The sequence below is a fragment of the Acomys minous genome, assembly GCF_964271855.1.
Source record: "Acomys minous genome assembly, chromosome: 16".
Lineage (NCBI taxonomy): Eukaryota > Metazoa > Chordata > Mammalia > Rodentia > Muridae > Acomys > Acomys minous.
The window spans coordinates 95,003,363-95,030,388 of NC_140498.1; the positions used below are offsets into that span (position 1 = coordinate 95,003,363).

The 27,026-nt window shown below is 55.6% G+C and overlaps 1 protein-coding gene across 7 annotated transcripts in view; it reads right to left on the reverse strand.

Moving 5' to 3' along the window:
• TRPV4 (transient receptor potential cation channel subfamily V member 4) overlaps nucleotides 1-27,026 on the reverse strand; it is a 58,386-nt gene that overhangs the window by 23,296 nt on the left and 8,064 nt on the right. The window contains exons 1-2 of one of the 7 annotated variants that reach the window (XM_084763232.1): nucleotides 18,194-18,277; nucleotides 4,819-5,235 (exon numbers count right to left, since the gene is read on the reverse strand). In XM_084763232.1, coding sequence (XP_084619358.1) covers nucleotides 4,819-5,204 — 386 coding nt within the window. In that variant the 5' untranslated portion in view covers nucleotides 5,205-5,235; nucleotides 18,194-18,277. The other 6 variants (XM_084763231.1, XM_084763233.1, XM_084763234.1 and 3 more) reach the window with 6 other exon arrangements.

The window sequence follows — 27,026 nt, forward strand, 5'->3', positions numbered from 1 at the left end:
GCTTATATGAGGAAGAGAAGCCAGGGCTTCACTCGTGCCAGGCCAGCACTCTACCCCCTGAACTTATTGTCTGGCCCTTACTGAATACTGTCCAAGGCAGGAAAAGACCAAAAGAAAGTGGCAGGAATATAAACTAAGAAAGAATCTCCTTCACTCACTCGCTTGCTCAGTAACTTCACCATCCAACAATGTTTTAGACAGACGAGGCCATGCAAGCAGGGACGTAGCCCAGCACCCACCACACGGTAAACATGCAATACATGTTAGCCAACGTCACCACACCATTCCTGAGAGCCATGTGTCTGAAGGATGCGCACGGGAGAGGCGCTGAGCTACAGAGGCAGGTAGAAAGGTGACACGACCCAAAGAGGGCTGAGGAAGACAAAAAAGAGATGCTCAGTTAGTCATTCGGCAGACATTCACGGGGCGCCAGATGTGCGCTAGGTTCTGGGGATAAAGAGCTAGCCTGGACACCGTGAGCACAGAGCTCCTTTCTCCGCCATATTCCCATCCAGCCCAGGCCTGCCGAGAAGGGATACATCAGAGCTTGTTAAGAGGAAAGAGGTAGAAGCAGAGGACAAAGAAGGGAGAAAAAAGGCAGGGGGTGGAGGCTAGAAGTGGGAGGCCTGGGCCTGGCCATCTCTCCCTTTCATATCCCTGCTCAGGGCCCAGAGGGGCCATGGGAAAGGGCGTGCTGGCCATGGAATGGCCCCACCGAGCAGGAACTGCAGCATCCTCCAACCAGCGCCCCTGAACCTCTGATCTTTTAAATAAAAAGAGCTCTGCTCCCACCGGACGCCATTGGATGCCACTGAAAATCTTTGGGGTCTCAGCCTCTCAGTTTTGCCCTAGTTTCTCCAAGCTCTCCCTAATTCCTCCAGGGACCATGGACTGGGCTAGGGCGAAACCACAAGCAAGGCTTGAGGGAGGGAAGGAAGTCAGTGACCCCCAGCATTCAGGACCCCAGTGGACCTGGCTCAGAGCAGCAAGTACATTGGGCTCCTTGCTGCTCTGGGCCTCAGTTTCCTCATCTAGACAGTGCTTGGACAAAGTCCCCAACAGGTGGTGAACTATGACCCCTGGTCCCGAGGATGTTCCCCTGGCCTGGCATGGCCTCCGAAGCCATGAGGCTGCCCTGCTTAGATGTCACCTTCCGGAGAAGTCTTCTGGAGCCACCCTGTTCCCTGTCCACACCAGCACCTGCACCCCTGGAATCATGTGTTCTCATGTTTTGCTCCCTGTCAGTGCCCCACCCACCCCGAGGCGGAAGGTGCTTCTGAGCTAGGGGCTGAACCTGGTGTGGCTCACGGCAGGAGCGATCAGCTCCACTTCTGGGCAGCTGTTCACTGCCGTGGCCAAGAAACACCAGCGAGTGCTGTGTGGATACTAAAGAGCCAGCTCCTGACTGTGCAAAGATGGAGAAGGGGCGTGGAGTCCGCTGAGTGGACGCCAGTCTTTGGTCAGCAAGGGCTAGAGGAAGACTTGGCCAACAGCTGGCTCCAGGCATCTTCAGACTTCAGGGTGGGACTCTAGGATACACACGGGGCCCTGAGGGGGTTCTAGGAAGGAAAAGGACTCATGTCCAAGTCTGACTCAGCTTAGGACACACTGGAGGCAGCAGAAGGGTATAGCCAGCCCCTCAACAAGACCAGAGGCAGCTGCGACGGTGAGTCCATCCTCTCCCCTCTTCAGGGCAGAAGCCCGGGAAGTGTATTTGAAGTTCCCACTGCAGGAGGTCAGCTGAGGGGACATACATGACAGACACAGGGGTGTGACACTCCCCTTAGCAGAGCCCAGAGAGACCCAGATAAGGTTTGCCTGGGACTGAAGGCTCTTGTCTGCAACTGAGCTGGCAGAGACTACATCCTGAGGGGCCTGTGCTGTCCCCCATGGGGAATTCCCTCCACTATTTTACCTTCCAGCCCCCTCCTTCGTGGGAGAGAAAGGGTTAACACCACCCAAGGCTTCCAACTTTAACAGGGGTAAGGGGGTACAGGGGGTGCAAAAGGCTGTGGGAAGGAGAAAGATGTTGCGGGGGGGCGGGGATGGGGTGGCAGAGCTGAAGATGAGTGGATGATGGACAGATGGGAAGTGAACGGAAAGGTGAGTGGATGAACGAGCAGAGGAGTCGGTGGCCAAGGCAATGGAGCTGCGTGGGTGACCTGGCAGCTAGAGGAAAGGAGGAAGAGGACCAGGACAGGAAGCAGGCAGCTGTCAAGCGCGAGCTGACGCCTTGTGGTGGCACACACCTGTAACCCCAGCACTCAGGATGCTGAGACAAGAGGATCGCAAGGTAAGGCCAGTCTGGGCAGCATCTCAAGCTCTGCCTCAAACAGAGGAAAAAAAAAATGAAGAAATGATTTCTGAACAGTGGTGGCCCATGGCTGGAGGCTATATAGGCATTTTAAGAAGTAAACGGCAGATGAGTGGAAAGTTTGGTTGTGCAGATGGTCAACAGGCTGGTGACAAGCAGGCCAGACGAGCAGGGAGCCATTCGGATGAGTGTGTCATGAAGGAGCAGATTGGACAAGTGGAAAGCCGGCTATCTGAGTGATGGTGAAACAGAAAACAGGCGCATGGGTGGACACATAGGTGGATGATGATGATGATGAACAAGTGCCCTCTTGCCTGTGTGGATGGACAAGTGGACAGACAGTGGGTAATGGGTTGGTGGATGAAAAGGTTAATGAAGGGCGTGGTGGTGCACACCTTTAATCCCAGCACATGGAGGCAGAGGCAGGCAGATCTCTGAGTTTGAGGCCAGCCTAGTGTACACAGCAAGTTCCAGGACAGTGAAGAGATACATTTAAAAATGTGATGAAGAGACAGATGGGTAGTTACATAAAGGAGAAGATATAGTTATGTATATATGGGTAGATGGATGGATGGAGAGATGGTAATAGGTAGATGAATAGATGAGGAGTGGGCAGATGGATGGATGATGGATGGATGGGTGGATGGATGGATGAGTGGATGGATGGATGGGTGGATGGATGGATGGGTGGATGATGAATGGATGGATGGGTGGATGGATGGATGATGGGTGGATGATGAATGGATGGATGGATGGATAGTTGATGGATGGGTGGATGGATGATGGGTGGATGGATGGATGGATGGATGATGGATGGATGGATGGATGGATGATGGATGGGTGGATGGATGATGGGTGGATGGATGGGTGGATGGATGGATGGGTGGATGATGAATGGATGATGAATGGATGGATGGATGGTTGATGGATGGATGGATGGATGATGGGTGGATGGATGGATGGATGGATGATGGGTGGATGGATGGATGGATGGATGATGGATGGATGGATGGATGGATGGATGATGGGTGGATGGATGGATGGATGGATGATGGATGGGTGGATGGATGGATGATGGGTGGATGGATGGATGGATGGATGATGGATGGGTGGATGGATGATGGGTGGATGGATGGATGGATGGATGATGGATGGGTGGATGGATGGATGGATGGATGATGGGTGGATGGATGGATGATAGGTGGATGGATGGATGGATGGATGGATGGATGGATGATGGGTGGATGGATGGATGGATGGATGATGGATGGGTGGATGGATGGATGGATGGATGGATGATGGATGGATGGATGGATGGATGATGGATGGATGGATGGATGATGGGTGGATGGATGGATGGATGGATGATGGATGGGTGGATGGATGGATGATGGATGGATGGATGGATGATGGGTGGATGGATGGGTGGATGGGTAGATGGATGGATGGATGATGGGTGGATGGATGGATGGATGGATGATGGATGGATGGATGGATGGATGATGGATGGATGGATGGATGATGGGTGGATGGATGGATGGATGATGGATGGGTGGATGGATGGATGGATGGATGATGGGTGGATGGATGGATGATGGGTGGATGGATGGATGGATGGATGATGGATGGGTGGATGGATGGATGGATGGATGATGGATGGATGGATGATGGATGGATGGATGGATGGATGGATGATTGGTGGATGGATGGATGATGGGTGGATGGATGGGTGGATGGATGATGGGTGGATGGATGGATGATGGGTGGATGATGGATGGGTGGATGGATGGATGATGGGTGGATGGATGGATGATGGATGGGTGGATGGATGGATGATGGGTGGGTGGATGGATGGATGGGTGGATAGATGGATGATGGATGGGTGGATGGATGGATGGATGATGGATGGGTGGATGGATGATGGGTGGATGGATGGGTGGATGGATGGATGATGGATGGGTGAGTGGATGGATAGATGGATGATGGATGGCATGGGATAAATAGGAGGTAGAAAGATAGTTGATAGATGTACTAATGGACGGTTGGAGCGTGGGAGGACAAAGAAACAAGAGAGATGGCCAAACATGTGGGGGAGATAATGAAGGGAGGGATAAATGGATGGATGGATGGGTAGATATTTGGATGAATAATCGATAGATAGAGGAATCAAAGGATGGATAATAATAGATATATGGGCTAGAGGGATAGATGATAGGTAATGGATGGATGAATGATGGATCGATGGGTGGATGAGTGGGTGGATGATGGATAATGGATGGAGGGATAACAGATGAATGGTGGATGAATGGGTGGATGGATAGATAGATGGATGGATGAGTGGGTGGGTGGGTGGGTGGATGAGTGGGTGGGTGGGTGGGTGGAGGGGTGGATGGGTGGATGAATGGATGGAGGGGTAGAGGGGTGGATAGGTGGGTGGGTGGATGAGCGGGAGAGTGATGGATTCAATAGAGAAGACTACCAGCCAGACAGTCACAAATACTCACTCTATGACCTTCCTCCTCCACCTCTTGTTGTCACTGGGATGATGACGGTAAGTGCCATAGTCGAACAATGAGTCCATGGGTGCTTTCTTGGGCCCGGGCACTACTGAGGACTCGTACAGGGTGGACTCCAGCAGGTCGATGGGGTTAGGAACCCCCTTGCGGAAAGCGCCCTGGAACTTCATACGCAGGTTCGGACGCCCATCACCCGAGCCAGTAGGTCGGCTGGCATCAGTTGGTGACAGTGACGAGGAACATTCCTCCCCCTCAAAAAGATTAGCCAGGGAAGAGAGGGGGAAGGCCTCCCCACCAGAGGTGCCACTGTCATCTCCAAGGGGCTCAGCCACCTCCCCGGGCGCTGCACGAAGGCCATCACCAGGATCCGCCATACTGGCCCCAGATCTGTCTGTGCTGTTCAGCCTGCTGGGAAGTAAGGGGGGGGGTCAGGCAGAGCCTGGCCAGTGGTGGAGGCTCCAGGAAGCCCCCTCCCACGTGGGCAAACAGCACAGCTGCCAGTTGCTTCAAAAGCCACTGTTGTAATGACAGGGGCTGAGGTAACCCCTCCCAGATGTGGTCAGCGGGCAGCCCCAGGCAGGAGCCAGAACAGGGGCCTCTTTCAGGAACCTGGAGACATGGGTCGGCCTGCAGCCCAGCTACCCTGGACACCAGCGGGGTGAGGAGTCACCCCAAAGTCTGAACGCTGACCCCTGTGACCCAGGTTCACAGCCAGGCTCCACAAACACAGCCAGTGTTGTCACACTAAGCCAGTCAGCATTTCACAGCCTCAGTCTCCTCATCTACGAGACGGGGAGACCAGGGTTCGCAGGGAAAGCTACTAGAGATGACGTGGGACAGTGCCCAGCATGCCTAGAAGTGTCACCTCAATCAGCAGGTGTTCTGGGGAGCCATGTGAGCCTACTGCACAGGGCGACTGACAGTCCCTGCAGCCCCTCAGAAGTACCATGGTCCCTCCTATGGGGCTGTAATGGAGGCCCCCCAGATTCAAGCTGAGGTCAGAGCTAAGGTCTGCCCTCCACTCAGCCTGACTGGGTCCCCCCCACCTGTGAACCCAACTATCCCCTCCTCTGAGAAGCCATCTCCTGTCCCTTAGGCTCTCTCTCTTTCCTAGATTAACTGTCAGGCCATGACACCAAGGCAGGGAACGGAGAGAGACAAAGGCGCCTTTGTGCCCATTTCTCAACTGAGGACACCGAGGCTTCCAGTGGGGGCAGACACGCGGCTTGCGAAGACAGCGTTTTCAGCTCTCATTCCCAATGTGCATTCGGTTAGAGCTGGCAGGGCAGGGCCCTGTGCAGCTAGGCCCCGGGTACCGTGGAATTCTCTCCTTTGCTAGTTAGATACAGGAGTTTGTGTGTGTGCGCGTCTCCTCCTTAGGCCCCACACGAAGAGGAGCAACAAACTGAGGCCCAGCATATTTGTTTTGCAACTGCCAGGAAAGCTTGCCCAGGTGGGAGCACGGCAGAGGGCCTCCTCCCCTGTGGGCAGAGCTGGGCACACAGATGGGCTGGATTCTCTCTTGATGCCAGCGAGGAGAGAGGAACTGGACTTCGGAGTCACTCAGATTTTGGTTCTAATCCAAGTTTTGGCATCATACAGAGCGTGTCCGAGGACAAGTCACTGGCGGGCCAGAGGCTCTGTGTTGCACTCTGGGAAATGGGCACAAAGGTGGCTTCTTCAGACTTGGAGCAGGAGGAGTGAGGCTGAGTCCAGCCAGATTTCTCTCTCTGGGCCTTGGTTTCCTCACATGTGAAACTGGGGTGATCATCTCTCCTGGGCTCTCCCAGGTGTGTGAAGCATCACTCAGAGTTTGGCTCCCTGTAAGGCCTCTGAGGCCACAGGTCCCGTTCACCTGCCATCTGCACCCTGATGGGGCCCCTGTGACATTGGTCTCTGCTCTACAGGAGCACAGCAAGTAGGCATGGTAAGGGAGGGGCGCCCAGGGGCCAGCTGCTGAAAGTGTCCTCAGAGGCACAGTGTGCCCACCTTACCGGGGCCTCCAAAGTCAGGGGAGAAGCCAGTGCCAGCCATGTGCCACCAGCCACCAACACTGCTGCTTATTACACCCCTGGCCAGCGCAGCCCTGTGACCTCCCAGGCTCTACAGGAAGCTGCAACCATGTCTCGTCTCTTCCCCCCTCAAAGCCCCACAGTGAACAGCCTCCAGACTCCTGGGGACCCCAAGCCAGGAGACCTGGAGTCTGCCAACCTTGGTCATGCCACATGACCTTGGCCATGGTTAGCGCGGATCACGTTGAAATAATTACAAAATCAATCATCAATGTTGGGAATAGAGACTTTTTACTGCCCCTGGCCCTAAGTGCCTCACACGTGTGCTCCAATCCTCCTGAAATGATGGGCCAGGGGCACAACGCTATGTTTAGTGACACATGTAGGTGTCCTACTGTACAGGGGAGTGAGTGAGCCGTTGACATCTGGTCAAGACTACGAAGCCATGAACCCACACTTGATGTCCAGGGCTAGTCCCAAAAGCCAATAGGGCGGAGCCTGAGGAACCGTGCCCTGGAGGTAGGCACTGCGACAATTACCCTGTTGTGGGTGAGGAAACAACTGGAGTTCAAAGATGTGAAATCAGTCGCCCGAGGCCACACAAGGCCAGCAGCAAAGCCACGGCTCAAACCCGGAAGTGTGAGTCGCACAGCCCTGGCTCCCCCAGCCCCTTAGTTTACTGGGCATGACCTGGAAGACAGAGCCAACTTGAGCCCCAACAGCACGGTACCCAGAGAGGGAGGGCTTGTCAGCATAGCCTCCAGTCCAAGAGCCTCCCACTCTCTACCTGTGGAAGGAAAATGGCAGCAGCATCCTCCAGTGTAGAGCTGTTGTGACAGCAAGTAGGTCACATGTCTCCAGGGCACAACCACAGCGACAATGCTGTTTCCTGTATTTAATCCCTATTATCACAATGCGACACAGTCCCAAACTTCATTCCCCACCCCCCACCCCCCACCCCCAACTGTGGTGTGGCCTCTCCAGGCTCTCCCCAGGACTCTGAGGAGCAAACTGCTCCCATTTCACAGCAGAGGAAAACAACGCCAACCAGGGAGCAAACGACTTTGAAAGGGGTCCCTAAGAGAGTCCTCCCCTCTCCCTCTCCCTCCCTTCCCCGCCCCCAACACACACACACACACACACACACACACACACACACACACACACACGTCTTCTTCCCTTCATTCCCGGTTCTTTTTCTGTGGCCTGGGAGACTTCACTCCCTGTTCCAATTTGCCCTGAAGGCTGTGATTACACATTCCGAGCCTGTGCCAGCCAAGCAGGGAGGGCCCCACAGGAGCGAGGCGGGGGTGGGGCACTGTCTGCCTCTCCCATGGTCTGTCTCTTTCTCCATGTTCAGGCACACGCTCATGCTCAGAAGCAAGGACGGACCCTTCGTCTTCCCCCCCCCCACATACCAGTGATGCCCCTAAGAGAGGGGTCTCCACCGCACACCCGCGACAGGAAGCACGTGAAGGACAGACATCCTCACACAACATCCACACAGCAGCATTTGCCTAAAGCAACAGCTTCCACATGCTTTAGTCTCATGTGTCCTTATCACGTTTAAAAGCAAACAGAAACAACAACAAAAACCTGCATATCAGTCCGAGGTGGTGATATGTGCCTATAATCCCAGCATTTGGTAGATGGAGGCAAAGGGTGCAAGAGTTCAAGGCTGCCTATCTTCTGCCACCAATCTCCTCTCAGAAAAACATAAGGGAAACAGAATCTACACCTCAAAGCCAGGTGCGGGGCTGCACACCCTGCCATCCCAGAGCTAGGCAGGAAAAGGCAAGCAGCACTCAGGGCCAGCCTGGGCTACATAGTGAAACCCCTCCCCGCCTAATCTATGTGGGAAACTGGCGTCCACACAGAGGGTAACTTCAGCGAAATGGATTCAGGCAGGATACAAATCTCAGGGCTTGGGGAAAGGATCACAGGTCTGTCCACTCATCCACTCTACCAAAATCTCCTGAGCACCTACTGTGCGTCAGGACTGTGTCTGATCGGAGACACCGACATGAGCAAAATCAGAAGCAATCTCTCCTTGGAAACAACAAACTAGTGAGGCCAGCAGAGCTGCAGTGGTGTCCACTGACCTGACGGCTGTACAGTCCCCGGGAGCTCAGGGAAGCACTGCGGGGTGCCAGTGAGACCCAGGTCCCCCTACCGTCCTTTCTGCCTACAAGGCCCAGATTTGGGGAACATGGTCCAAGATCACACACTTTGCAGTCTTGACCCCTTGGCCAGTGGGGTGTGGCAAGAGGGTGCATGTTGACATCATAGGTTCTGGGGATCAGATTCCAGGCGGTCTTACTAACTGCACAGTTCACCGGTCTCTGGGCACCTTGGTTTCTGCACTTGCTTGAGGGCAGAGGTGAGCCGGTGGTGCCTGACGGACGATGGGTTAGGGTTAAGGTAACCCTAACCCTGAGTAATCTGCAGGCTGCACCAAGGATGCCCAGCGCTCAGGTCCCAGGAAGCAATGCAACCAGAGGGCACCAGCGCCATTGTCCGCTCTGCCCGCACGCACAAGGAGGAAGGGGGGCCCAGCTTCATCATTCCTAGGGCTTTGCCCAGCCTCGTGGAAACCCTGGCACAAGTCTGTCAGATGCCGACCTCATTACGTGAGCAAGGAAAGCTGCTTAAATCCGGGGGCAGGTTTGGGCGCGCAGGGCGCCGTTACTTCTGGGCACGACAGCAGGGGGCTGGTTTCTCTCAGGTCCTTCCGTCTGGATTGACACATTCCAAACGGGCAACTGTTAGCTGCCACCTGTATGCACTGCTCCAGGGTGGACAAAAAGGAGTGAAGGACAGGAAACCCTAATGTGGGTGGAGGGGTTGGTGGCTTCACGCTCCAGCCTTTGCCTCGGCCATTTGCTGTGTCTGCCACGCCTTCTGTCGCTGGCTGGCTCCCGCTCACTCTTAGCTCAATATTTCTGATGTATTTCTTCTCCCTCCAATGCTGGGGCAGAACCCAGGGCCTTGAGAATGCTACGCAGTGTTCACCCAGAGCCACCTTCAGCCGCTCGAGTCTCCTCTTAGGAACACAGGGTGGTGGCGCACGCCTTTAATCCCAACGCGCGGGAGAAAAGCCAGGAGGGCCTCTCTGTGAGTTTGGGGCCAGCCTGGGTCTCCACAGTGAGATCCGATTCTGCCAGAACTACCTAGGGAGACCCCAGGGAAAAGAGGCTGCAGGATACGGCCACTCTTCTTCCAGGGGACCCAGGGTGAATTCCCAGAGTCCACATGGCAGCTCGCAACTTTCTGTGACTCCAGTTCCAAGTGATCTGATGCCCTCTTCTGGCCTCTGTGACGTACACATGTGGCGCACAGGCATGCGTGCAGGTGAGGCACCCATAAACATTAAAACAAATAAGCTTTAAAAATAAGTTTTAAAAAAAGGCACTGCTCTGAACAGCTCCCCTGGTCTAAACCAACTCCTGATGTCACACTGAGTGTGACAGGTGACGTCCCGGCATCAATCTCCTCATGTCAAGGCAGCATATTTCGTCTGTTTATCTGTGCCTTCCAGAACCCTTGAGCGAGGAGGCCCTTGAGGAAGGCAGGCAGTCATCTGGGGCCACCATTCCTCTGGGATTTAACATCATGTGAGACCTACAGGGACCCTTAAGGTTGCTGCAGTACAGGGCAGGGGAGCAGCAGTCCTAGGGTCAGGGGCTGGAGGAGTGAGGTGTTTGGACAAGAGCCCTGTATCTAGAATGGGATAAAAAGGGGGGCCATGTGGAAATCGGGCACACTGAGGACCAGGGGTGAGTGAGTACGCGGTGGGGGCCGTACAGGCAGAAGGCAGACCCTAGACTCCCAGACAGACCTTGTGAGCTTCTTCCTCACAATCCTGGGGGCTCCTTGGCCAATCTGTGGGGAACCCGGACTCCTGTGGGGGGCCCTCAAGCAAACATGACCACGAATACGTCGGCCATCTGGTTCAGTCCTGGGGCAGCGGGCTGGGAGGGTGGGGCTGTGAGAGGCAGACAGAGCTCCGGCTGTGTGACCCCCAACTTCTAGGTGTGAAAGCTACGGCTGAGAAGTCACTTCCTGGCTCCGGGAGAAGGAAGCTGGGAGACACACAGGCACAGGAGCAGGGTCCCAAGCACCTCAGACTCCCCTGGAACTGCTGGACATCCAAGGACGGCCTTTCATTTCTGATCCTCCTGCACCCCCACCACTGGGTGCTGGAGCTACAGGTGCAGACCGCCATGCTCAGGGTATGTATGCAGTGTTAGGAATTAAAGCCAGGGCTTCCCGTGGCAGTGTTGGGCAAGCACTCTATACACTAAGCCACTTGCGGGTCAGGACTGGGCCTTTGGTGGGCTATTTCACAAGGATATGGGGACTCAGGAAGGGAGGGACAGGAGAAGAGGCTGGAGAAAGTAGCGTGGGGTGGGGCTGCGGGACTACATGACTGTGACACCGTGGTACCCTGGCTGAATGGTGCCGACTGTGGCACCCTCCTCAGGCCACCGTCACAGGAGGTAAGTGAGACGAAGTGAGCTAAGCACAGCCAGCACACAAGGCCAGGCTGGTATCCCAGGCCCCTTGCCACCCTCATGCTTTTACTGTTATTAGGACATACATGAGCAGACCAGACTGAGGCGGGTGTGTCAGGCTGTCTGGGAAGGCTGAGTGGCTGGACTCCCCCTGGGAAGCGGGCTCTGACAGCCACCTCAGAGCAGTTGCCACTGGGAGCAACAAACGGGAGCTCAGTCCCTTGGCAGAGTGAGCCCCGCTGCCTGCCAGGCTCTGGCTGCCCACAGCTCCCAAGCCCCTGGCAGCAGAGCACATCACACCCTGAAGGGCCCTCCCTGCCTGTATTTACCTACTCTGTCTCCAGCCAGCCCACTTCCTGGTTGCTGCACAGTGGCTATCTGTCCAGAGCAGACAGAGCTCCAGTGTCCTGCCGGGTCCCTCCACCTGGAGGGTGTCCCCCCTTGATGCTCAGCGGGACACGGCTGGGGTGACTCACTAGCCCCAAGGAGGGCAAGGCCAACGTGGCCACATCAGTCACTCGGATTTTTCATAAGCCTTGGAGGGCTGGCCCACGGCACAGAAATACCCCTAGGAACTCTCACTGGACATCTCCGGGAGACCCCGAGCTCTGGAGAGCTGGCCTGCCTAGAAGATGTGTGGCTTGGTGGAAAGACACAGCTGTTTAGACACTAAAGGCCATGTATGCTAGGAGACTCCATTTCCCTGCGGGTGACAGGACACTCTGAGGTCCTGGTGACATTCATTCAGCTTGTACTCCTGAAGACCCGCTGAGCTGGACATTTTCAAAGGCCCATGGGGTGGTATGAGATGAAGCCTAAGTGACCCTTGCCAGCTCATGGTCCCTGCCCTCCCCCAGCCTCAGCTCCCTCTCTGCACTGTGAAGGGCAGAAGTCCCCTGTTCTAGAAGGTTCTATGTTCTCCGTCTCCGTAAAAATCTCAACCTCCTGGGAGCAATTGTTGCTGTCTTTGTCCCACAGTTATTTGGTGTGCTATGTTCCTGCTTTCCATCGTACCGTGGGATGAGGTAGGCTTCGCCTATAATCCAAGCACTTGGGAGTGAGGCAGAAGGATCCTTGTCTAAAGCCAAACTGAGCCGGATGAGGAAGGTCTTACCTCGAGAAACCAAGAGCTGGGGATGTAACAGTGGGACAGGGCCCTTGGCTGGCTTGTGTGAGGCCCCGGGTTTTTACCCCCAGCACTGCAAACATAACGGTTCCAGTCTCAAGGCTTATGTGAGGACCAAATGCTCTCATCTGAGTCCACAGGGTGCCTGGCACACAGTGAGTGCTCAATTTACATCAGGGATGGGAGGCCAGGAAGCTAGGCTTCCCAGCTCTAAAGCCAGGGCTGCTCAGGGCTGCTCTGGGCAGAGACCTGGCCTATGGAAAGGGTTTTCAAGACAGAGATTGCTTGGCTCTCAGCTGGGCGACAGAACTCACCCACCAATTCCTTACAATGTCCTGAATAGATAGACAGAGAAGCGGCCCCACAGGCAGGAGGGGACGCTGAGGCACAAATGCAATCAAGGTCCTGCCTTGGCACCCACAGCTCACCGCCGTCTGCAGGGATTCAGCTGGAAACCCTGTCCACAGTAAGGCACTAAAGGCCTTACCGCAGCGCCTTACACACATCCCTCCTCACGCTAAGTACTGTTGTCTCCTTCCCATAGGAGTAAACTGAGTCACAGAGAAACGAAAGAAAGGGCTGATATTAATATCCAAACTGAGGTGTTATGGGGACTTCCGCATCTCCCTTATTGGGCAGGCAGGGTCCAGATTCCCACGTCACACCAGACGCCTGGAGACACCCAGACACACACAGCTGAGCTCACGGTGCCCTGGACAGAAGTGACGTGGCAAGGTCTGAGACTGCCCACTTTTAAACCCCTGAGAACTGATTCCTCAGGTTAGGACGCTCGCCAGGGGATGCCCTGGCAGCTGGCATCATGGGTAGTGAGGAGCTGTCAGGCTTGGAGTCTGCATCTTAGCTCTGAGGCCAAGCAACCACGAGATCTGAGCTCCAGGCCCGCCCACCTCTAAGAGGGAAGCGACATCGTCCGTACCTGCTGCGGGGTCCTAGGTCACCGTGGGTGTCAATAATGATAGAGTCAGAGACAAAAGTAGCCATTCTCCTTAGGGACGGCTGGTCTCCAAAGCACAGCCCCTACCCACGTGACTACCCACCCAACTTCAGCCCTCCCCCAACAGGGAGTTTATTGAGCACCTACTGTATACAGGGCTGTCTGATCTGTGAGATCCAGCACACCTGTGGGGTGATACTTATCCTGAGTCCCTCTGCAGATGAAAAAAACTGAGTCTAGTTAGACTCCCCCACACTCACTGGCTCTCAGTCACAGCTCGAATCCAAACGAGCTTCTGATGGCCCTCGCAACGCTGACACACGTCTGTCCGTCTCTCCCATCCTATCTTTATTGACCCCCTGCTCAATGTCAAGGTGACACAGGAGGGAGCCAGGTCAATGGGCCCCCACTTGGAGAGGTAGCTCCATGAACACTGTTCCTAGTCACCTACTGGGGTCTCCCCAGAACCTGTGGGCCCATCTGTTTCATACACATGCATGCACACACACGTGCACACACCACACACACACACACACATATACACACACAGAGGAAGACCTGTCCACAGGCAGCCATCTCCTCTTTGGTCAACCGGGTGGACCCCAGGCCACTCCACCCTCAGGAAAAACAGTCGTCCAGGGGACTGAGGAGCCCTTTGTGCAAGGCAGGGAGGACACTGGGTGGGGAGGCAGCCTTAGCCTTACTCACTACCCAAAGGAAAACACCAATTCCCGCTGCCTGGCCGCCCCCTCCCCACTCCACCTCCTGAGGCCGCTCCAACACCCTGACGTCATCGGAAGCAGACAGACCTGAGGAGATTTCCTGTGTGCCGGGCCCTGGTTGTGTGGGACCCTCCCTTACCAATGAGAGAATATGACCAGAGAGGTGGGGTGACTTCCCTGGGCTCGCACAGCTAGGAGTGGCCAGGGCCTGGGACAGAAAGGGGAAGCCATGGTAAGGAACCGGCTCCAGGGTGGGACGGAAGTCAGAGTCACAGCCAAAGGGAGGGCCTGGCCATCCTGCCTGGCCAGCTTACAAGACCAAGTGGACTAGTGTCGAGTGCAAAGGACCCAAGGGTCTCCAAGGCAGGGGGGCCCAGGCCAGGGCAGGGACGGCAGCCAGAGTGACACAAACCTTATGGGGGCAGAACTCTGAGCTACAGCAAGTCCTGGGTGGCAGCCCTAGGAACAGAGAGGTAAAGCCACTTCCTGGAGTCACACAGCAGCCGGTGGCAGAGCGGAGGCAGTAGTTCAGACCCAGAGAGGTGACTTTAACATGGCTTTCATGACAGCGACCTGAGCCAGTCTCTGGCTTTTCTGGGACCAAGGATTACCTGACGCTGGCTTCCAGCTCTGCCAGGAGGAAGCTAGGAGTCCCATGATAGATATTTAACACTGCAATTCTTAACAGTAGCAAAATTACAGTTATGAAGTAACAACTAAATAATGTCACGGCTGGGGGGTCACCACAGCATGAGGGACTGTATTAAAGGGCCGCAGCGTCAAGAAGGAAGGCGGAGAACCACCGCACTAGTCTCTCTCCCTTCCTGTGACTCAGTGTCCTCCGATGTAAAGTGTCTCCCGTAGGAATGAGGCCGTGTCACATGTAACCAGGTGACAGAGGCTGACTGAACTGTAATATGTCCACGGGGACTCCCCGCGTTAAGTGCTCTTATGCCCCACATGGGAGTGCAGGTGGGGAAACTGAGGCTGGAGGGAGCACTTCAACCGCCTGAGATCTGAGGCTCAAACCTGGGCAGCTGGCTTCTAAGCGTTAAACCAGGAGAGAGAGAGAGACAGGTTGAGGGTACCTGGCATCCAGCCACCGTGCAGCACTGCTGTGTGGCTGGGAGGCCCCATCCTCCGTTCATTGCAACTTTAGCTTTGCCCACGGCATGCCATGGAGAGCTCCCAGCATGCCCTGGACCAGGCTGGAAGACACTGGGTGAGGACGGAGCCCCAGGGCCTGTCTGGGGCCTTAAGCCAGTCCTGCAGCGTGAATCTGAGGGAGAGCAAGCCCCGTCAAGAGCGAGGCAGTTAGGGAAACTGAGGCTAGGAAGGAAACACCTGGCAGCTTCCCCGGATTCCCAGCAGAAAGCATCAGGCTTAGGGGTTCAGAAGCAACCCAGCTCCCCACTATGGTTGTAGGACGTCTTCCTCAAGACTCAGGTCACCCCTTGAGAGGGTCCCAACAAACGAGGACAGGCCATTGAGGAGATTAAAGACGTGGATTTTGGAATCAAACAGTTAAGACTTTGGTTGAGGTCCCTTCAGAGCCTAGTGACTCTGAGAAAAATGACGTCACCCTGCAGACCTCAGTCCCTCCCTCTGAAGACTGTGTACAAGTTTTGTTATCTGAACGCACCGAGCGCATCTGGCCCAGCACCCAGGACATAGAAAGTGCTCGGCCCACTCTTGCTTGCACCCTAGCTAACCAGTAAAGCAGCCCAGGCTTGAGTGAGACACACTGACTATTTACCCAAGGGTCATAGCAGCAGCTACAGGACCCGGGGGACCACAAGAATCTCCAAAGATCAGAATTAATCTTTAACAGGTGCTCTGAAGCAGTGATGTGGAACATTCTAGAGGCCTCATGGCATGAAATGAATGTTCTCCCAGATCCCAAGATGGGAACCATTTCCCAGGTCCTGTTGGTGAGAGAGTGGACTGTCTTCCCCAAAGTCAAATACGGGGAAACTGAGGCAGAGAGCACGGCCAGGGCCTGTGAGAGGTGAAGATGCCCAGGGATATGGGCCCCCTCCTTTAGGTATACAAAAGCACTGAGACTCTCTTGTTGGGGCTCAGTGAGGCCCTGGGTCACTGGGTAGTACCTGATTTCCCCCATGGGTGCCCCCTGCAATCGTCTCCGCTCTGCAGCTAAAAGGATCTTGGTATAGCACACACAACGGCAGCGACACCCCCCCCCCCCAGCTCTCAGAGCTTCTAAGTCAACCCTGGCCTGGCTCACACACCCTACACCCACCCCACCCCCAAACGAGAAACACGCAAGACAAGTCTTAGCCAGTGCCAGCCCCTCCGAATGGCCTCTCCTCCAATTCTGCATTTATTCTTCAAGGTGCGGCCCGGTCACCACCTGGGTCAAAGGCTTCCTGCCGTCTTCTGGGTCTGCTCTCCTCTCTCTGGCTTTCTCTTCTGCATTTAAGAACATCCACCACCTGTGTGCATGCATCCTGCTGGCCCTCCCCGTGTGACGTGCTGCCCACCTGGGAGGGCAGTGTCAGGGCAGATGAGCCCAGTTCACACCCTCAGGCCACAGAGACCTGGGGGAGGAACCAGCACCCAGTGGTACTGAGTTTCCAAAGCGCCCCTACTGCAGACAGGGAAGCAGGGGAGGCCCAGGGGAGGCCCAGGGGAGGACGAGGAGGAGGATCCTTCCTATCCTGAGAATAAGGCATCTGGATCTCCCGGGAAGTTCAGGCACCTCCTGGGTCCCAGTTAAGCCTCAGAGCCTTCTCTCCTGGGAATCCCATGGATGGTCCTCCGACACCATCCATCCCTATGGCTTCAAAGTGAGCCAGAGCAAAGAAGAGGAATCTTTGCCAACTGTGAGGAGCCCCCTCTCCCAGACACTTGCAAAAGAGTCAAGAAGGAGGGTTTTCTCTTGGCCTTCATGGTCTCACATTCTCCTCCACAGAGGGCATAAAAACGGCCTTTTCCTACTCTTCCTTAAGACACTGTGGGGAGACAGTGTCTTCCTTAAGACACAGTGGCAAGCTCCTGCAGGGGTCCCCTAATGGCCCGGAAGTGTATTCCCAGTAACTATTAAAAAGAACCAACGCTCAGGCAGCTAGGAGACTTGGCCAAGGACACACTGCAGAGGAGGGCAGAACATGCCCAGAGCCCACTCAGATTGCGCTCCTAACCTGGTGATGACTGACAGGGCCCGGGCCTGACAGGCATCTCACCTTGGGCAGCACCAGGCCTGAGTTGTCCCCAACATGGCCAATAGCCAAGGCAGCCGGGCTCAACTCTGCCGGGAGTTTCTTACCTCTGCGAACAAAGCTCACATGTGACGTGCTTAGAAGTTCAAGGTCCATGTCACCCCCTCCCCAGCTCCAGCTGAGGAGGCAGACTTTCTCCCCCACCACCTCCTAGCCCCGGGGGGGGGGGGGCGGGGGCGGGGAACAGGCCGATGGGGAGGGTTTTGGAGCCAGGCAACCCCAAGATTTCAATCCACTTGGCCCCATCCTTACCCCAAGCCTGAGTTTCTTCAACTGCCCGGAGGGGGGGGGGGGACAGGGAACAGCTAGGCTGGGCCCTTCTGGAGTGAAAGACAGCCCCAAGGGAGTTAGGGGTTGGACTTTCAGTCAGTGGGGAATGTGGACCTCTCTCCCTGTCCTAAGAGGCCATCCCCAGTCTCCAGGGTGAAGCCAAAGTTAAAGATTTGCCGCCTCTATCGCTGAGCCAGCCTTCTCTCTGAAACTCTAAGAAGCGCCCTGGCTCACAGTTCCTTCCCTCCTCCCCCTCCCCCCGCGCCCATGCCTGCCACACGCCCTAGTGGGGCTGGTCCCAGGCAGGTAGCAGCCTCTGGACTTCAGTTTCGGGACTTGGGTCTAGGTGACCTAGATCTGCACCCCGAGGCCCGTGTCGGCGCCCAATCCACAGGTGACACCCAGAGTGGCGGCACCTCTCGGTTTCCGCGCCCGGCGGGGAACTGAGAGTCTGGAACCCGGTCGACTGCGGCTGGGGGGTCGCCGGGACCTCGCCGACCCTTTCCCCGGAGCGGCCCCACTCACCTCGGGACACGGGCACAGCGCCGCTGTTTCCTGATCCCGCCGCGTCCTCCTCCCAGGCGCTTCGGGCCGCGCCGCCCCGCGGGGTCCCGCCCACCCGCGCCCGCCCACCCCAGGGTCCTCCCCGGCCTGCGCGCCAACACCTGGCTCGGTGCCTGATTCTTCTTCCATTCATCCCTGGTCCCTGCGCCCAGGGCATCGCCTGCCCAGCCCTGGAGCCCGCTTGCCCCGGCAGCTCACATCCATCAAGGCTGGTAGAAAAGCCCGGGAGGCACCGCGCACTGTAGAGGGCTCCATGCCACCCACCAAGCCTTGGCCCTCGGCAAATTCTTATGTCTGTACTTCATAGTCCCTTCACTCTGAAGCTCCACCTAGCCACCACTCCGGGAGGTGCTGAGGGCACCAGGCATTCACAGAGCCCTTAATATCCGCCACCCTCATCACCGATTACTTTTCTTCAGCTGGGGGTGGGAGGATCCTCAAATAAATTTGTTTTAGCTAGGCCTGAGGTGAGCAGGGCTGGGCGCTTACAGATGGGAAACGGGCCCATAGAAGAGGGTGGGCCACGGCCTCCGCGTGGGGGAAAGAACACTGCCATTTGGGTGGCCGTGGTCCCCCGCAGAGTGAGCTGGCAGCAGTCTGGCAAAAGTGAGGGGTGTGCACGCTGCCCCTTACCTTCCTGACAGGAAGCCTGCTGCTGAGGCCTTCCACACCTGAAGCTGAGGCTCAACCAGGGAGGGGACCCAAGAGGCGGACGTGGCCTTCTTCAGGGTCAGAGGGGAAAGAGCCTTCAGCAGTAGCCTTGCTTACGCAACTGCATCTCACAGACTAGGAAACAGGCTCCCATGGAAGAGATACCTGACTTGGGCTAGGAGGCTGGTGATTGACAGCTTTGTGGACATCTGGGTAAAAAATTCTGCCCTGCCACAGATTAGGCAAGCACCCACACGGGTGCTCCGGTTCCTCATCAAGAGTGGGGGACCCTGTGTCCAGTCTGCAGGACCACAACACCTGGCACTTAGTGGATGATTTTAAAGGCTCAAGTTGAGGGGCCTGGGAGGCGGCTCAGATTGGTAAAGTGCTTGCCTGTAAACAAGACACCCTGAGTTCAACCACCAGGATCCACATTTTAAAAAAACAAAAACAAAACCTCTAACATGGTTGTTTCACATGATCTCAGCATTGAGGGAAGAAGGCAGCTCCCTGCGGCTCGCTGGCCGGCCAGCTAGCCTCGCCTACTTGGAGAGCTCCAGGCCAGCCAGAGAGCTTGTCTCAACAACAAGGTGGATGACCCTGGGGAAGCCCTGAGGTAAACGCTGGCCTACACACACACACACACACACACACCCCAGGCACAAAAAAGAGCTGGCTGAAGCAGGTGTGCAATCCCAGCACTAGGATGGCTGAAGCAAAATCGATTAAGAGCTTAGCTTGAGGCTAACCTGGGCTACGTAGCAACAGCCTGACTGAGGGAGCCTGGGTTAGAAGAAGCTGGGTCTGTGATGTTCTTGTTTATTGGGTGTTTTAGCTTTACAAATGGTGGTATAGGGCTTGTCTAGTGTGTGTGAGCCCTTGTGGTCTACCCCCAGGAAGGCACACTGAGACACAGACACACACAGAGCGACACACAGACCCCTCCAGTGATCTCTCTCATATATATACACACACACACACACACACACACTCAAATGGTGATCTTGGTAAACATCTGGTGTACACATTAGTATGGGAAGTTAAAAACTCAAGGGAAGCCGGGTGGCGGCGGCGCACGCCTTTAATCCCAGCACTTGGGAGGCAGAGGCAGGTGGATCGCTGTGAGTTCAAGGCCAGCCTGGGCTACAGAACGAGTTCCAGGACAGCCAGAGCTGTTACACAGAGACACCCTGTCTTGAAAAACCAAAAATAAAAAATAACAAACAAACAAAAAAAACTCAGGGGAACAGGCTTATGGTGAGGTACCCAGCACATGCAAGCCGGGGCCACTGAATACCGGGGGCCCCTGTTGGACTGGTGACCCTCCTGCCTCAGCCTGGAAAGAGAACAGGCTGTTGACAGCTGGCAGGAATACATTTGCTGGGACAGAAGAAACATGGATGCCTGGAGTGTCAGGGAGTCCGCAGAGCCACGGGGTGGAGGCCTGGAGTGTCAGGGAGTCCGCAGAGCCACGGGGTGGAGGCCTGGAGTGTCAGGGAGTCCGCAGAGCCACGGGGTGGAGGCCTGGAGTGTCAGGGAGTCCGCAGAGCCACGGGGTGGAGGCCTGGAGTGTCAGGGAGTCCGCAGAGCCACGGGGTGGAGGCCTGGAGTGTCAGGGAGTCCGCAGAGCCACGGGGTGGAGGCCTGGAATGTCAGGGAGTCCGCAGAGCCACGGGGTGGAGGCCTGGAGTGTCAGGGAGTCCGCAGAGCCACGGGGTGGAGGCCTGGAGTGTCAGGGAGTCCGCAGAGCCACGGGGTGGAGGCCTGGAGTGTCAGGGAGTCCGCAGAGCCACGGGGTGGAGGCCTGGAGTGTCAGGGAGTCCGCAGAGCCACGGGGTGGAGGCCTGGAGTGTCAGGGAGTCCGCAGAGCCACGGGGTGGAGGCCTGGAGTGTCAGGGAGTCCGCAGAGCCACGGGGTGGAGGCCTGGAGTGTCAGGGAGTCCGCAGAGCCACGGGGTGGAGGCCTGGAGTGTCAGGGAGTCCGCAGAGCCACGGGGTGGAGGCCTGGAGTGTCAGGGAGTCCGCAGAGCCACGGGGTGGAGGCCTGGAGTGTCAGGGAGTCCGCAGAGCCACGGGGTAGAGGCCTGGAGTGTCAGGGAGTCCACAGAGCCACGGGGTGGAGGCCTGAAGTGTCAGGGAGTCCACAGAGCCACGGGGTGGAGGCCTGAAGTGTCAGGGAGTCCACAGAGCCACGGGGTGGAGGCCTGGAGTGTCAGGGAGTCCACAGAGCCACGGGGTGGAGGCCTGAAGTGTCAGGGAGTCCACAGAGCCACGGGGTGGAGGCCTGGAGTGTCAGGGAGTCCACAGAGCCACGGGGTGGAGGCCTGGAGTGTCAGGGAGTCCACAGAGCCACGGGGTAGGGGGTGTCCAGGATCTCACACAGCTCTAGGGTGGCACCTGGTGGGCCTGACCACTCCCCCTTGTAGACGGCAACAGAGAGCCTGTGTCCTGAGCTTATAGGGTGCCTCTGGTGTGCCAGGCCCAGTGTCATGTGCTACAGTGTCCATGAGCTGTCGGGCATTAGGACCAAGCTACAAAACAGGACAGGACAGGTGCACCTCACATGACCAGCCCAGGACATCTGCTGCCAGCATAAGAGGCAAAGATTCTCACAGCACCGAGCAGAAGAGGCCCCTTATGGATGATGCCATTCCCGGGAGGATTTGAACTCAGGCTGAAGACCCTCAGCAGAGCACAGCTTGCAGGAGCGTGAGCTCTACAGAGAGGGCTGAGAGAGCAAGGCTTTGGACACGTCGTGGTTCCTGTGGGAAATCGTTGCTAGTTCCTCAAATGTTAAGGGCACAGTGACACATGACACAGCGATTCCACTCCCAAGGGACACAGCTGAGGGAACCGAAAGCTTGTGTCTGACAAAAATGCTAGAGAGCGTTCAGGGCAGTGTCATTCGAAAGAGCTTAAAAGTGACCGCAATGCTGCGTGGATAAATCAGGCCGGCCCATCTGTCCAATGGAATAGTGGTCAGGGACAAACAATAAAAACAACAACATTAAATCATGTTTCAATACAGTTGAAGAACCTCAAAAAGTGGAGACTGCCTTTCGTGACGACCCAGTGGGTGTCATGTGACAGGTTTCTCCCAGATTGAGACTTCACGAGCCTTAAGTAGGAAGGCAGACAACGCAGACAGCTTCAGGGAGTTCCTGAAACTGACTAGATTCTCTAGGCTCCTCCCTGCCAGAGTAAGCAAAGCCAAGCCGCAAATAAGACTCAGACAGTGATGACCTGCAAAGAAGACTGAGACCCGGCCAGCTGCCTGAGCTGCCTGCAGGCTGTGCAGCGTGATCCAGGGCCCCAGGTTTGTGGAGCTGTCACCCACACTTGGGTGGGCTTTGGTGATGCACCTGTCTTTGGGTCATTTCTGCGCTCCTGTGAGCATCCACTCGCTCCTACTTCTGTAAGTAACTCCAATAAAACTCATCAGTGCCCCAAGATGGGCTTTGGTCTGTTGCGGGATCTGTATCTGAGGGGAGTAGACATGTGTGTCACGTCTCCCCAGGAAAAGTTTTGTCACACAACAGTGAGGACAGGTGCTTGCCACCAAGCCTGACAATCTGACCCAATCCCACGGATCCTCACAGTTAAGAGAGAATCAATTCCTGCAAGTTTTCTTCTGACCTCCACATGTGTAATAGCGTGTGTGTGTGTGAGTGCAGGCATGCGTATGTGCACGTGCACACGCGTGCACCCCCCACACGTTTGTTTGTTTGTTTGTGTTTGTTTTTCAAGACAGCGTTTCTTGTGTAGCCCTGACTGTCCTGGACTTGCTCTGTAAACCAGGCTGACCTTGAACTCACAGAGATCGGCCTTACAGGCATGTGCCACACCACTCCTGGCTAATAAATATACTTTTTTTAAAGTGAAGAAGCCAGACATGAAAGGCCATAGGTTGTTGGTCTGAGTGTTTAGGAAGTGACAGAGCCCATAGACACAGAAGTAGCTGTGGTTTTAGAGCTGGCAGGCGGGGAAGAAACGGGGCCACAGTGATGGCGGGGGGGGGGGGGGGCGGGGGCTTCTTTTCACGTGATGAGATGCCTTAGAGTTGACTGCGATGAATACACTGCCGATGGCAGCAGCGCCTGACTCTCGAGGGACACGACTGTGTCCAAGGCTGTCAGGAGAGATTAAAAACCTGGTTTCGGCACACGCCTTTAATCCCAGCACTCAGGAGGCAGAGGCAGGTGGATCGCTGTGAGTTCGAGGCCAGCCTGGTCTACAAAGTGAGTCCAGGACAGCCAAGGTTATACAGAGAGACTCTGTCTCGAAAAACCAAAAAAACCAAACCAAAACAAAACAAAAACCTGGTTTCTGGTGTCAAACAGTTCCTGGTGTGGCTCTGCCATTCTTCTAAGCTGTGTGACCCTGGGCAGAGGTGACCCTGCCTCCCTGAGCCTGGCCTCCTTCTCCTACCTCGTGGGTTGGGAGGGTAGAATCCGACAGTCCTCGTGAAGCCTGGGTAGTCTAACTGTGTAATCTAACTGCACAGTAAACAGTTGTGCTCCGGGGTGGGCTATGGTCTGGGAAAGTTGCCACTGGGAAATTTTGCTTGTGTAAAAGTATCTTACGTCGTGCCCGCATGGACTAAGTATCTCACGGGCAGTACTGTGCCACAGTGCACCCCGGTGCTTGTGCTGCGGCGTCCTTGGCCAACATAATCCATGAATTCTCTCGGGATGACACCACACTGCCCAACCTGACGACTTTCACGTACTCTCCAGGTTTCCTGAGGCCCTGCGTAGTTCAGCGGTGTGCTTCCCCGTGATCCTGTGATCTGGCTTCCGTGTCCCCACTCTACAGATGACAACAGCAAATGTTGTTGACAGGGCTGCTCTCTCCCCTGCTGCTCCACCCTGTGCCCCACCCTCCATCTCTCTTTCCTGGAACGCCTCAGCCCTGCCACACCCTGGACCCTCGGGTCCTCGAGTAGCTCCCTAAGTTATGGACAAAGCCAGAACTGAGGTAGAATAGAAAAGGAAAACTGGGCTGGAGAGATCATGGCTCAGCAGTTAGGGCACTGGGTGTTCTTACAGAGGACCCACGTTCAATTCCCAGCACCGGCAGGGCAGCTGACAGCTGCCTGTAACTCCAGATCCATGGGGTCCAACGCCCTCTTCTGGCTTCTGCAGACACCGCAGGTGGTGCTCACAGACAGCAAGACAGAGAAAAGGAAGGGAGGCAAATAAATAAAACAGGGAGCCGTGAAAGGGGGAGAAGGCCTGATCTGGCATAGCCTGCCTTCCTTGGTGACCGAAGTCAAGAAACTTCAGCAAAACTGATAAAAGCAAAGTTGGCAGCCAAGAAGATGATGTATTTTCCTGGAGATGCCTCACACAAGGACGCCAAATGTTAAGCAATAAGCGGTTGCTTACTTAGGGCCAGAACGGCTGTGACCTTGCGCTTGGCTGTATTAGTGCACCCCAGTCACCTCCCAAATCTAAATGAGCAGTGTACATCATCAAAACACGTCTTACAAATTTCATTTACAAAAGGAAATCCTACAGAGCAAGTCCAGGATAGTCAAAGCTACACAAAGAAACCCTGTCCTGAAAAACAAAACAAAACAAAATGTTTTTTTGACAGTTTCTAACCCAGGCTGGCCTCAGATTCACTACAAAGCTAGGGCTGCTCCTGACCCTCTCAGCCTCCCGAGCTGGATTACAGACCTACCACCAAGTCCGCCCTTACGTGGTGCTGGGGATGGAAGCCAGGGTTTCCGGGGAGCTGCAGCCAGGTCATAGAGTTCTGCTTCTTTTTGTTTGTTTGGTTGGTTTTGGTTTTCAAGACAGGGTTTCTCTGTGTAGCCTTAGCTGCCCTGGACTCCCTTTGTAGACCAGGCTGGCCTCGAACTCACAGCAATCCTCCTGCCTCTGCCACCATGCCCGGCTCCTTCTGCTTCATTTTAAACTGAAAATTTAAGCTTTGCTTAACTTTAAAGGTTGTTATAAATTACTTCCTTTCAGCAATATAAATATAGCATACATATTTACACACACATATGATACACACACACACACATGCGTGCGCGCGGTCTGAGAAATGTGCATTTAGTAGCACTTGCTGTGTTCCTGGTAGACCTTTGTCCTCTTAGGCTCCTCATGGATACAGGGGAAGAAAAGCCTAGAGAAGCAAAGACAGCTCCCCAGCGCCACACAGCCTAGGCCAGGATCAGATGGGCTCCCAGCGAAGCCACACCCCATCTCTTCCCAGAAGCCTCGGGGGACTCAGGGCACAATGCGGTGGTTTATACCTTGGTCCTGAAAAGACCTGGCTCTCTTCCCAGAGACTGGAGGCTCCACCCTGGAGCCAGCTTCAGTCAGGCTCCTCTGGAATTCTCCCTGGGGCAGAAACCTGAGGCCAGGTGGAAGCCCGCGTCTCCTCAAATGACCGTTACCATGGGCACAACCGCTTAGCCACTGGGTGGGATGCCATTCCTCTGGGCAGCTGGCCTGGCAGCCTGTGGGTGTGGCCTAGTCAAGGCTGGCCAGGGGATACTTCAGAGATGGCACAGGGAGGGAGAGGGGACATCAGGGCCTCTTAACTGGGACTCCCTGGGTGGCTGCAGGCCTGTGATATATAAATGAATCTGTCTGAAGCAAGGACTAGGATTTTTTTTTTTTGAGACGAGGTCTCAGATATTCAGGTATTCTCTGCCCCCCCCCACCCCCGCCCTTGCTTTGGCTTTGCTATGTAGCTGAGGATGACCTTGAACTTCTGATCATCTTGTTTCCAGCTCCTGAGTCTGGGGTAATAGGCCTATGCCAGCCACCACATCCAATCCATGGGATCCTGAGCTTTGCCTGCCAGGAGATCCGGCACTAGGACCATGGCTTGGAAGACACCCCTACAACCACCCCACCAGGTCTGGCCTCAAATACAGGTGATGCAGGTGCCCATGCCAGCAGGGCAGAGCCAGGGGCTTGTTGTGACAGGGAAGGGCACAGCTTGTCCGGAGTCCGTAACAGGGGCCTCCTTGATCACCTGGAGAACAGTTGCTTACGGTGTAAACTTGTCACTGTCTTCTCAGGAGTGATAAGACAGCAGCACCTGCCGGGCACGGTGGTGGCGCACGCCTTTAATCCCAGCACTGGGGAGGCAGAGGCAGGCGGATCGCTGTGAGTTCGAGGCCAGCCTGGTCTACAAAGGGAGTCCATGACAGCCAAGGCTACACAGAGAAACCCTGTCTTGAAAAACCAAAACCAACCAACCAACCAACCAAAGACAGCAGCACCTATAGGCAGCATCTTCCTGGGAGCACCAGGCCTCTCTTTGTGCCCAAGACATATCGACTCCTGTCTAGGGACAAGGCTCAGTGGTAGAACTTTCCTGGCACAGAAGAGCACCAGACCCCATGTTTCCCTCTTGCACTACCAGGAAAGACAGACCGCTCCCTCCTTTCCATCACCAGGGCCTTTGTTCTTGCTATTACCAGCCTCTCGCTGTAACCTGCTCAGATTTCAGCTCTAAGGCCACCTCCTCAGAGAGCCTCTCCCTGTGTAAATCAGGGCTCCATAAGCAGCGCCACCTCACTCCCCGGCTGCCATTCACACTCAGGCTTCATGACTCTCCTCCCCTGCCGTGTGCCCGAGGCTGGTGCCTATGTGGCCTGCTGCAGGGTTCTCTGAGTCTACGTCAGGGTCTTGCACAGTAAACAGGAGCCGAAGGACTTGGCCTTCCAGGCAATCGTCTCAGATCAAGGAATGATCCAGTAGCCGCAAGGGTCAGCCTTCTCCAGGGCTCCGGGCTGCACTGAGCCCCTTTGTATGTGTGGTCCCATCCTAGGTCACAGGCCGAGGGCTGGTTAACTGCATTGCTTGGACAAGCCAGAGGCTGCGCTTTAGGGCTTGGGTGGCCATTGCAGATTAGCAGAACTGGGGAGCCAGAGCTCTGAAACATCTGCCTCTTCAGCCCTAGCCATTTAAACGGGACCAAACAGAGGCCCCAAGGGGAGAAGTGACTTTACCCCAAATCACACAACACATCTGAGGAGAGGGAGAAATAGCAGCCAGCTTGCAGAACACTTCCTAGGCTGTTTGTTTTGAAATAGAGACTCTACAGCCCTGGCTAGCCTGGAACTAGGTAGACCAGGCTGGCCTCAAACTCAGAGATCCGCCTGCCTCTGCCTCCC